The following is a 12993-nucleotide window of genomic DNA, read 5'->3' on the forward strand; positions in this document are numbered from 1 at the left end:
TTTTAAGGTGACCCAAACACTTTTTTTAATGTAAGATAAAGTAAGATTTGCATTCAAAATTGAAATAGTGGTGTGAATCCTCTGAATTAAATCTTCATCGAAATAAAATGGTAACTCTTCAAAAGGAAAGCTTTCCACTAAGTGCACTCCACCCATAGCTCAGACCCTCGTCTTCTTCTTCAAATGAAGAATCAGAAACTCACTCCAACTTCGAGATTTTGCAAGCAGGGCAGGCTGATCAACGTTCCTATGCTTTCCTGTTACGAGAAGCTTCTTCATATAACTGCTTACAAATTTACAATTACAAATGATGATGAACCAAATAAATCAGTATTTACCCAGCCATGGACTACATTATAAATTTATTTGTAGGACTATATAACGAGAACACTCTAAAATTCTAAAGGAAGAAAGGGTTTAAAAAAGATGGCGCTAATTGCACACCCGGCAATATTTATTTGGTTAATTAACAGAAGCAAGATTATTTCTGTGTATAACTTCATTATACTCCTTCAGATTTAAAATATAAGATAAACTTTATCATTTACATTTATTAAAAAATTAGTTAAAATCAATTTAAACTAATAAATATATAAGACATATATTTTGTCCATGAATCTGCCTTTATTAATAAAAAGAATAAGTAAAAGATATAATAAATGAATCAAAAGGAAAGACAATATATGCTAGTGGTAAAATTGAAAAAAATTGATTAAATGCTGAAACAAAAAATAAATGTTATCTTATTTTTAAAAGAAAAACTAAGCTCTTCTAACAAAATTTATCATATACTCCTATTTTGAGCTGATGGAGTATTTACTACTACAAATTCTTCTATATGATATTGTCCTGTAACTGAGATTGAAAATAGACGGCAGATCTGAGGGAAAACATTGTAGGAGACGAAGCCAAAAATTCCTACTCTGTTACATCGTTTGGAATGTTTCAGAGAAAGCCCAATGTTGTCCCATTGTCAATCTACGAAAGCAAGATAATTGGTGAACAAACGAGTGGAACGCATAGTTTCATTGCGATTCTCAGAAGTTAACTCAGAAATTTTTATTCGGAAAATTTCATTTTAATTGAAAAACATAAACACTTATATTTGAAATTGTGAATTCTTTTATAAGTTTTATAATATTTATGTCTTTTTATAAATTGTCAAATATGGGTTGTAAATCGCTGAATTTTATTTGTTTATTCCTATTTAAACACTTATATTTGGGTTGTGAATTACCTTATGTTTTTTATAAATTACTGAATTTGAGTTTGTAAATCACTAATTTTTATTGTAAATTTTCAAATTTTATTTATTCATATACACCTATATATTTACATTTGGATTGTAAATTTCCTTATGTTTCTTGTAAATTGTTGAATTTTTTATTTTCAATCACTAAATTTTATTTGTAAATTGTCGAATTTTATTTATTTATACTTAGACATTTGTATTTGTTTTGTTATATATATATATATTTCTTTGAATTATATAATTAAGTGGTTTGATTGGCTTGTTGGTCACACTATTTTTGGTGTGCTAATAGTTCATGGGTTTAAACGACCTTATTTTAAAAAAAAACCTCTGACCACTAGAGCTCCAATGGTTGTCATTATACCTTGGTGACTGGATCTTCGACTTCCAGTAGCTAAAACTCTGACAACAATTAGTATTTATTTTTTGAAAAAACTAAAAAGAGAAGTATTATTGTATTTTTACGCTTAAATTTTAATTTTATTTTGATTTAAGAAGGTTGACTGAAATTTTGAAATGCCTTGAAAGTTTACTGATATTAATCTTAAAATGAAATTTTCCCATTATTATTTCCCAAACTTCCATTTTCCACGCTGGTCAACATCGGGGGGGCGTCAACTGCCGTTTGGGTCTAAATATTTTTGTGTTTATTTGGAAAGAGCCTGAACATGAAAGGGCAGCATCTAGGGACTGCTGACACCCTCTCGCGGTCAACAGCTTTGGACTATCTTCGTGGTGCTCTCTCAATGGATGTGGCAACTTCTGACTCTGATTATGTGGCCCCCCCGGACGACCCTATCAAGCTCGATGTCGGCAAGCTCTTCGAGGCGACGCTTGCCACCCTTCATTCCGGTGGTCCCGATTCCCTTCTCACCGCTCTCTCCCTCCGTGACACCGGCGATGACCACCCTGTTTTCATTGACCGCCACCCCAAGATCTTCTCCGTCCTCCTCTCTCCCCTCCGCACCAATCGGGTCCCCTCCGCCGCTCGTCGTTTCTCCAAGCAAGAACTTGCCGATGAAGCCCTTTACTACGGCATCGGCGCCCAACTCTGGTCGGCCATGGCTCCGCTACCGTTAGATGGGATCGACGCCTCTATCACCGCAACAATTCGTCCGGCGTCTGAAGGCTTTTCTCCCACTTTCACCACCGCCCGAGGTCGATGGATCCATTTGGATAGCCCACGGTGGTCAGATTTCTTGCTACGACTGGAATCTCAGCCACTCATGCACCATTCGGACTCATGTAGACCGAATTGATTCGATTTGTCAAGCCTGCACTCCTACTCTTATACTCACGGATCTCCCATACTATTCATGCACAATACTCACCTGCTACCCTTTTCCCATCTCCCACTACCCAGAGACAAGCTTTTAAGTCCCATTATCTTCCACGACGGTCGTTTTGCTCAGAGGCCAACCCCTCTTATGGCATTTCTGACCTTCCTATGGCTCCCTATTGGCACCATACTCCCCATCTTAAGGGCATACCTTAACATCCCACTACCAGAAAAACTCGTTGGGTACAACTCCAAGCTTCTGGGCATCAGAATCCTTGTCAAGGGCACCCCACCCCCTCCCCCAAAGACAGGCCAAAGCGGTGTCCTTTCTGTCTGCAACCACCGTACGGTATGGTCGTGGATCATGTAGTTATTACAGTTGCTAAGAAGAGAAAAGTCAGCTATGTCGCCTACAGCATCAGCAAGTTCAGTGAAATAACATCGCCAATAAAACCGTTGCTTTGTCAAGAGAAAGAGAGAAAGATGCAGAGAATATTAAAAAACTCGTTCAGGAAGGTGACGTGGTGATTTTTCCTGAAGGAACCACTTGCAGAGAACCATTTCTCTTAAGGTTCAGTGCTCTTTTTGCTGAATTAACCGAGAGGATTGTTCCTGTGGCCATTAACACGAAGCAGACTGTGTTTAATGGGACCACAGTTCGTGGACATAAGATTTTGGACCCTTACTTTGTGTTAATGAACCCTATGCCTACATTTGAGATCACTTTTCTGGACCAGCTTCCGGTTGAGCTCACATGTAAGGGAGGGAAGTCCAGTTTTGAAGTTGCGAATTACATTCAGACAGTTCTTGCGGGGACGCTTAGGTTTGAGTGTACGAATCTGACGAGGAAAGATAAGTACAGCATGCTAGCTGGAACAGATGGGAGGATTCCATTAAAGAAGGAGACGGAAAAGAATAATAGGACGCGAAAGCTTGAAATTAAGTCATAGCAGATAGGGACAAGAGAAGTATGTAATTATGTGGAAGATTGGATATTCTTTTGTATTATGAATTTAGTAGGTTCCCGATTGGGTTCTAAATGTTTAGAATATGTATGAGTGTAAATACGTATTGCAATAAGCCAATAAACATGCTCATATTTGTGATAAAGTAATCAATAATCTATATGATTGGGCTTTTATTTTGTTCTTGTGATATAAATTAATGCCAATTGTATATTTGGAAAATTGGGGATAAATTTGAGAAATTAATCGGCAAATGGTCCTTATGAACTTTGTATAACTCAACTTTCATTATGCGCAACTTAATTTTTTTTTCTTACGTGTAATCCATCTTTTTTTATGTGCAATCATCATTTCTTGTGCAATTAAACTCCTTTTTGTGTAATTGAACTTGTTTTGGTGTGCAGGTCATCATCTTCCCTATATGTAAATTAGTCCTTATCCAAATAATATTTTGTGCAAATCATCTCCCCTTTGTGCAAATTGATTTCTCTTATGTGCAACTTATCTTCCCTTGTGCAACATATTACCCTAGAGATTGTTTGCCAATTAAATTTCTAATGAATGCTTTATTCTCAATTTTCCCTTGTATATTCTCTATCCATTGCATGTTGGATTTATCAGTCCCGAAATCTTCTACAGCCTTCATGGTCTTGAGGATTTTACAAGGGTAGTTTTAGACTTCTACAGAGTGAGCAGTTAACTATGTCCAGTTGGACTGAGTACAAAAAAGAAGGACCTCAATTGTAACACTAGTTGCAGACTATTTTTTTTTCACTAGATATAATATACTTTTATTAAAACAATCATATCTGAGACACTGTAATGTGGCCTAACTTGTTGATGATGATTAGTTTTTTAACAATTACAAGTAGGCTCAAAAACTTTGATTGATTTTCTCTTTTCTTGAATGCTTTGGGCCAAACCTTAATCATCCATGAACTACCAAAAAGAACCCAAACACAATAAGACCTAAACTGAGACGTATGCTTTCTACGCATTGGTTCTCTTTCTTCAGGATCGGCACACATGAGCCTCTACCTCTAATTGTGTTTATTACTCGTGCTATCTAATCTACCATTACAAGCCAACAAACAAGACAATGTGAAGAAATTAGTGGATTGTCTGGTTGTGGCCTTTGAGAGGGGTAGTTGAGCCCTTTGGGTTTGGCTTGGTTTGTTTTGTTTTACCTTTCAATCGCAAGTATGCTTATGATACCTCAGAATGATAAATGTAATAGTGATTTTACATATTTTATTGACAAAGCAAAGAGCCAAAGACCAAGTCAAGGTTGTACTTTTGGGCTTCTGCCACCAGGGTCAACAAGTCGATACCTTTACCAATTACCATTCCTTACTCGGTATCTCTCCGCGTCAATTCTGAGGCCCTCATGCCGAGTTACGCTCCTCTTGTTGTCAAGACGATTCTCTAGGAGTGGGCAGCGTGGCGTGGGAGGGGGCGTTTGATTAAGGTTAGTAGTAGTTCTCTTTGATGATTTATTTGTTTGGTCTGTAACAAAAATCTTAGTACAATCTCTGCCATACTAAGATTTCGAAATTCCTGACAAATTAAACACTTCTGATCTCTTCCCCATTTTTTGAGTCTCTGTTAAGCTTTTGTGGTGCCTACACAAGTGTTTAAACGCGAGTGATTAATTTGCTCTAACTTTGAAGCAGATCTTTTTAATTTATTTTGTTTGAATTCAATCCTTTGATTTATTATAGGCATCAGTCCTCGGGTTAAAAACCATTTTCATATTATTAATTTTAATTTATAGAATTTCATTCACTTTATGAAATTTTTATCATCTTATTTTGCACAGTTGTAGTATTGGTTTATTTCTATAACTGAAATTTCATCAAATTTATATATTAAAATTAAGAAATCAAATAATGAGGGTCTCATTTTTTTGTTAAATAAATTATGAATAGGATGAGAGATCTTGTATGCCATCGGGCCATGATTTGGAAATTTGTGGGAAGTGTGTCAGGCATAGCCGGCCTGGTTTGCTTTGGTTTCAGCTCCACCTACAAAATCTCATTTGCAAAGCTTGGTATTGGCGGTCTCCTTCTTTATCTATTCGTCGGGGTAATCACATGGAGCCTCATCTTGTGGGGCAAGAGAATTCGAGTTTCAGAGAAATTCCAAGGCCCTGTGGCAGCTCTAATATTTGATGTGATCTGTTTGATCTCCGCGGTGAATGAAAAACTTCTTCCTGCAAAATCAGATGCTTTGAGCATTATCTCGTATGGTTCATTTGCCTTGATGTCGCTGTCCATGTCAAGGAAGTTTGAGCTTGGATTCGAAACTGGCTTTTCCACCTTTTTCCTGACATTGTTTGCCACACAACTATTCAAAATCAAGTGGATCCTCTTACCTATTGCATTAGTTTTCTGCTCCCTCATCGTGATTCTTCGCCACTACTCAGAATCCGTAGTACAGGAGGTCGGTCCCATCAGTCCAAGTGACCATCTTCACGTTGATGTTGGTCCTTCAGATGCCAATGAGGTCTTAACAGACTTTTGCAGCAAAATATTCAAGCAACTAAACCTGTTACTTGAACTAACATGTGTTACATCATTGTGTATTTTCATTTTTGCAGCGGCAAGATTCCTCAGGGGTGGGAGAAGTTTCGGGGCAAAGCCAATTATCACGGCGGGGAGGGGCAAGCACAAAAGCAACTTTTCTTCTTTACCTCTCTCTGAATACACACCAATTACTTTATAATTACAAAGAATCTGGATATTGCTGGGGAGTTTAACTAATAATTTCTTTATTATTATTTTTTTTTTGTTCTAGCTTCTAACTGAATTTTCACTCAGGTTGGCAAAGGTTTGTACAAGAATGAGAAGGCGCAAAGACTAGCCCGGCGACATTGGCTTGAAGCTGTAAGGCCTTGAAGCCTTCTTTGTTCTTATCCATTATTCCAATACGTTAGCCAAGAAGAGTACCCTCTTATGATCTTGAAGCTTTTGAACAACAGATTTGATCCATATTAAGTGTTGACAATGTTACTTTCTTTTTGTTTCTTGCACAGGTTGACCCATGTCATCGATATGGTCACAATATATTGCTCTATTATAATGTCTGGCATAGAAGCCAAAGCAGCCAACCATTTTTCTACTGGTAAACACTCGTTTTAAACCTTAATCTCTTCATTGTAATTACCATGAAACATGGTAGATGAGGAACTAATAAGGATTTGGATGGCTAACTTCCTGCTTTTATTACATTTAGGTTGGATGTAGGAGAAGGCAAAGAAGTGAATCTTGAGAGATGTCCAAGGAGCAAACTTCAACACCAATGCGTTAAATATCTTGGACCGGTAAGTTCTCACTAATATATATATGTTAAACATACGTTTTAATTAGATATAGATTCATACCCAACAGACTTAGCTATGAAGATTCACTTTTTATTTGGCCTGAGTCTATCTAAAAACTGCTGCTGCTATATCTCATATAGCTGATTGATTGTGGTACCAATGCAGAAAGAAAGGGAAGAATATGAAGTTATTGTTGAAGGGGGCAAGCTAGTGTATGGACAAGATGGTAAGGTTCTCGATACTAGAGATAGGTCCATATGGATATTTGTTCTGAGCCCCACGAGGTCTTTGTATGTGGGGCGAAGGCAGATGGGTTTGTTTCATCACTCTAGCTTCCTGGCTGGAGCAGTGCCCGCAGTAGCAGGGAGATTAGCGGCTCATGAGGGTGTTCTTAAGGTACTAATAATATATATCACACAGCATAATCGCTTTCATTCTATTACTTTTTCTAACTTTCTGGTACTTCCACTTGTAAGTGTTGTTGCATTAAAACATTTCAGGTTATTTGGCTTGATAGCGCATACTACCTCCCTACAGTAGAGAGTTTCAGAGAAGTCATTAGCTTTCTTGAGGAGCACAATTTAGACCCCTCCGCTGTCAAAAAACTTAAGAATTTATAGTATAGTAATTCATTAGATTAATAATTATCATATTAGCTTAATACGCATTATGTGATATCTGACATGAATAAAAAAATTAATAATTATTTATATGTTGCCTTGTAAACATTGTATAGATTGAATTTTATATTTAAAATTTTCTGAATATTAGTATATATTTCATTGATCAGATTTATTATAATATTTAATTACAATACTTATTTGTAAATAAGCTCTTTGTTAGATAACGTCTCTAGTTTTTAACTCAATCCATTTAATATATTGATTCCAACAAATATTGTACGCATTTGAATGATTGCTTAGTTTTTTATTTTAGTGAAAAAGGTATAAAGATCATTCACACTATACCACCAGGACTCTCCCAATCCTCCTCAATTCTAGTTATTTATGTCCTTATTTGATAATTTTATTATTTACAGATGAATATGACACTTATTTCTAAATAAGATGGCCTATCAAATGAAGCATTACCGACAATTAATTTCTTTAGTTGAATAACCTTGAATTAATTTAAATATGCTAACTATGCAGACAAAAATGAGATATTTGATCAAACTTAATAAGAAGTGAATATGCAACAACAACTACAATGTATGCAAAGGAGTTTAAGATGTGGTACCACGAGTCATTATTTGTAAGGTAGATCAATTTTTATTTTTGTTCATGTCAAATTAATCATGATTGTTATTAAATTTTTAAAACCTAAACATTACTTATTTTCATTAATAACTTTTTATTAATATAGTACTCTTCTTGTTCTAAATATAAGACCCATTTTGTGTAATTTACACAACAAAATGGGTCTTTTAATTACACAGCAAATGAGTCTTATATTTAGGATTGAATGGAGTTTTAATCATTACCATTATTATTATATAATAATTAACACCCATCTATTATTTACTAATAATTCATTATTCAAATGATAATCCAATCCAATTATTATTAAAATCATTGTAGGGGATATGTGTGAGGTGAGAGATTGTAAACAAGTTGTTTAAGATAAAGTTCAAGTGCAAGAAACTTATTGAAAATGTTGTTCTTAGTTTGATGAATTTTAAAACTTGTTCTAATCTTGAACAATTTTGACTATACCATCTAGGAATATAATTCCCACAATATGGTGTGTGGAGAATTTTTCTGTATTATTTATAGGTTATTAGTAAGAAAACCTCAGCCCGTTTCAGATTAGCTCATACCCACACCACAAGAGGTAAGGCTAGACACAGCTCAGAGCCTCATCTTCATCTTTAAATGAAGAACCAGAAACTTACTCCAACTTCGTAATTTTGCAAGGGCTGATCAACGTTCCTCTACTTTCCAGTTACGAGAAGCTTATTCATATCACTGCTTATAGATTTACAACTACAAATGTCGATGAACTAAATAAATAAATGAGTATTTACTCTTTCATGCCTTAAGTCTCAGGTTACGTCATAAATTCATTTTTGCAGGACTGGATAGCGAGAAGACTCTAAAATTCTAGGAAAAAGAAAGGGTTTAAAACAGATTGTGCTAATTGTATTGACTGCCGGGAAAATTTACTTGGTTTATTAGCAGAAGTAGGATGCTCTCTCTGTGTAGCTTAATCATATTTGCTATAACAAATTCTTCTATATGATATATGATATACTCTTGCAGCTGAGATTGAAAATAGAGGGTGGATGAGAAAAGCAGATCTGAGGGAAAACGATGAAGGAGACGAAGCCAAAGATTCCAACTCTGTTACATCGTTGGGAACGTTTCGGAAAAAGTCCAACGTTGTCCCACCGTAATTGGTGAACCAACCAGTGGAACGCATCGTTTCGATTCGGGGATGTTAATTCAGAGACCATTATTTCCCAGATTTCCATTTTCCAAGCTGGTCAAAAGCTTTGGACTATCTTCGTGGTGCTCTCTCAATGGATGTGGCAACTACTGCCTCCAGTTATGTGACCTCTCCGGACGACCGTATCAAGCTCAACGTCGGCGGGACGCTCTTCGAGACGACGCTTGCCACCCTTCGTTCCGGTGGTTCGGATTCCCTACTCACGGCTCTCTCCCTCCGTGACACCGGCGATAACCACCCTGTTTTCATTGACCGCGACCCCGAGATCTTCTCCGTCCTCCTGTCCCTCCTCCGAACCAAGCAGCTCCCCTCCACCGCTCGTCGTTTCTCCAAGCAAGAGCTCGCCGATGAAGCAATTTACTACGGCATCGACGCCCAACTCAGGTCGGCCATGGCGCCGTCACCATTGGATGGGATCGACGCCTCTAGCACCGCAACAATTCGACCGGCGTCTGAAGGCTTGTCTCCCACTTTCACCGCCGCCGAGGTCGATGGATCCATTTGGATAGCCCACGGTGGTCAGATTTCTTGCTACGACTGGAATCTCAGCCACTCATGCACCATTCGAACCCATCTAGACGAAATTGATTCGATTTGCCGTGTCTGGCCCGAAATTGCGGCTATAGGGTCAGAATCCAACGCGGGACTGCACTTCTACGATTTCTCCGATGGGCGCAACATCGGGACGGTTCAGTGGACTGATCCTTCTGATCCCCGTATCTTCAAGGCCCGAGTGAACGCAATAGCTGGCTCAGAGAGTTCCATTTTTGCGGCGTTTGATTGCCCGCATAGAGAGAATTGTGTCCTTGAAATAGATAAAACAACGCTTCAGATCGTGTCTCAGCTCGCTAGACAATCCGGTAATCAGGCTAAGCATACGGTTCCTGGGAAGCTGACGTGGGTACCCCAGAACGGCGTGCTTGTTGGAAGTGCAGTTACGAGCGGGGCTTTTGGATACTCTGGCTACATCAGATTGTGGGACCCTCGTTCCGGCGAGGTGGTGTGGGAGACGAATGAGCCGGGTGCAGGTAGAAGCAGTAGGTTTGGGGATTCGTTTGCGTGCGTGGACGTCGACGTGGAAGGCTTGGCTTTGTTCAAGCTCTGCTCTCAATCCGGGGATTTGGCAATGGCGGACATGCGGCATTTAAAAGAGGATCCGTGGATTTATTTGCAAGAAAAGAACCCAAGCTTGGTGAACACCGGGAGAGTTAGCAGCAGTGTGATTCATTGTTACAGGAAGCAGGTGTTTGTCGGGAGAGAGGGTGATTTAGAGGTTTGGTCCAGGCTCGAAGGGATGAAAAATGGTGCAGAAATAGCTGGTGGAGATGCTGAGGGTTTGTATAGAAGAAATTTCGTGGACAAAATAGAGGATTCAGAGAGGGGGATTATTAAGCAGATCGATGGTGGTGGGAACAGGTTGTTTATTAGCAGAGAAGAGGTTGAAGGTATTGAAGTATGGGAGAGTTCTTGTTCTTCTGCCGCGATTTCAGTTTTGTGATCAAGGAATTGTCATGGATATGAGAATTTGGTCTCAAACCGGCTTTATTTAGTTGAGCGTGGTCAGCCTACTTTACAACAGACCCTTTTGCATTATGCCAGAGACTTTTCCTCCCTGGAAACTGCGATTTTAGGTATGGCTTCGAATTCTATCAGCGTGTCACCGATGATTTTATACTTACAAGATACTTTGTCCCCGATGATATTTGTTTTATATCTCTGCCAATATTTCATAGCCAGCTCCAAACTCGAATAAAGGAAGGAAGACGATTGTATTAGACCCAGATAGCAAACGTAAAGCTTGTGAAGGAGACAATTTTTTATGGAACCAGATCTGGTCTATTAATTGCTTAAAATGCTACTCTATTTTAGCATAATACAAATGACTTTGTCTACCATTCTAGTTTAGCACACCACTATTTGGAACTGTGAATCAATATGCTAAGCTTTAAAACATGAGCATATCATTGGCAGGGAGGGATGACAGGGTTTGTCTTCGTAGTACTACTCACCGATTGCTCTCTGAAGTATTATTGAATGACCAGAATCTTTCCTTATTAGAGCTCTGGTAGTTTGGTGCCTACAGTATACAAGCTAAGCTTTCTTGTTATGTAAAGTTCCAGTAACTAGACCTTCTTTCTTCTCCTTTTGAAACTAGGTCGTAGACAAACATTGTTGGAAGAAGTATGCTTTGCAGGTGAACAGATGTTTGGGATCTTAGCTTAACCCGTTCTGCTGCCATTGTACATGCCAAAAAGTTCTTAAGATGCGATCTTGATTAAGTTATTCAAACTCATTGTTTTACTAGGATGGTAGGTAACCAGGATTGAGCTCCTCTAGAGTGCAACTGCTCCTAGAGAGTTTCGTGCATGGTAACTGCTGGTCTAAAAATTAAGGGAGCCGGTTTTCATTCATCTGTTGGTTTTATATCAGGTCATTCCTTCTCTGAAAATTTTCAAGAGTTGATTTCATTATCAGCGGTGATCTACCACGCCCCTTTTTGTTTCCTAGATAACCGAAGGCTAAAGCACTGACAGGCAGCATCCTATATTTTACATTACGAGCTCAAAGTTCTCCTTTGCTATGTGGTTTCTGACACTTCTGAAAGAAGTGTTTGTGACTAAAAAAATAGTGCTGAAACTTGTAGAATTGCTATACAAATGCCGAAGTGCAATTTTGCTGAGTGAAGTGAGATCAACGGCAGTGCTATTTTGTATGTTGTTCAACTCAGGTTGAATGTGCATAGTGATTATAAGGTTATAAGGTCCCGCATTGGTTGGCTGCTGGTTATTATGGTGAAGGAATCATGAGATCCGAGGTTAACGACTTTTTTTTGTAAAATGTGTGCATACGGGGATGGTATACCATGTTGTAAGCGACAATGGTCATTCTTATGTAAAACAGTAAAAAATTCGAAGGCTAATATTGAAGAATCTCAAACTTTCCTTTGACATTTCCATTGGCAGGCAAGTAAAGCAGTCCTGACTTTTTGTCATTCCATTGTCAACCTGTAGTGCACAAGCAAGGTCATAATTTAGAAGCAGCGTTCTTATGCCTCAAAGGTTACCAGGTTTTCTGTGCATCTAAGGATTTTTGGAAGAATGTCTGAAATCAACCCTCCTTTCTGAAGTGACAATTAATTTGTAGTGCATAAGCAAGTTTCTACTTGCTCTTTCCTGGAAAAATCATCATTCACCTACTATGAGGCTGGATTTTTCATGAGTCGAGAGTTTGAAATTCAGTTGTCTCAAATCAAGTTGATCTCCCAATGAAATGTTCTAGTTCGGGTAACTATTTCAACTTACTTCTCTTGTTTTGTTTTTACCGTTAGAAAGGCAGATATTAGCCTCTTAATAATACAAGCAAAACCGATTCTATGATTTTCATATTTTGAATTAACTTTTTACAAGTGATTTTCTAGTATATGAAATAAATATGTAATTTTTTAGTATACAAAATAAATATGTAAGAAGAACTTTGTGCAAAGCATTTTTTTAAGCAATTATAGGAAGTTGCCCGTATAGAAATTTTCATAACACTACTCCGTAAGGTTGTTGTCTACAATCTGTGCTTCCCTTTAAAGTTTTCTATATTTGATTTAGTAGTCATTAATTAATAATTATTTGGTGTCAAGAATGTACTATGTAAATTTATACATTATAATTTTATATACACAAAAATTTAATAATTTAATTAGATTTTGATATTTAGAATCTCATTGATACTTTTC

At 37.7% G+C, this 12993-nt stretch overlaps 2 protein-coding genes and 1 pseudogene across 2 annotated transcripts in view; all 3 read left to right on the forward strand.

Moving 5' to 3' along the window:
* The first annotated feature begins 2568 nt into the window (after positions 1–2568).
* On the forward strand, positions 2569–3481 carry LOC114727940 (glycerol-3-phosphate 2-O-acyltransferase 6-like; annotated as a pseudogene).
* A 1882-nt stretch (positions 3482–5363) lies between these two features.
* LOC114727941 (IQ domain-containing protein IQM4-like) overlaps positions 5364–12993 on the forward strand; it is a 46514-nt gene continuing 38884 nt past the window's right edge. The window contains exon 1 of the mRNA XM_028914732.1: positions 5364–5938. Coding sequence (XP_028770565.1) covers positions 5417–5938 — 522 coding nt within the window. The 5' untranslated portion in view covers positions 5364–5416. The remainder of the gene's footprint in view (positions 5939–12993) is intronic.
* LOC114727969 (BTB/POZ domain-containing protein At3g09030-like) lies at positions 8893–12544 on the forward strand. The gene is made up of 2 exons (XM_028914761.1): positions 8893–10897; positions 12230–12544. The coding sequence occupies exon 1, from the start codon at positions 9340–9342 to the stop codon at positions 10762–10764; it is 1425 nt and encodes a 474-aa protein (XP_028770594.1). The 5' UTR covers positions 8893–9339; the 3' UTR covers positions 10765–10897; positions 12230–12544.

This window comes from Neltuma alba, unplaced genomic scaffold, assembly GCF_004799145.2.
Source record: "Neltuma alba isolate B1F8T4 unplaced genomic scaffold, ASM479914v2 tig00012515_pilon, whole genome shotgun sequence".
Taxonomy (NCBI): Eukaryota; Viridiplantae; Streptophyta; class Magnoliopsida; order Fabales; family Fabaceae; genus Neltuma; species Neltuma alba.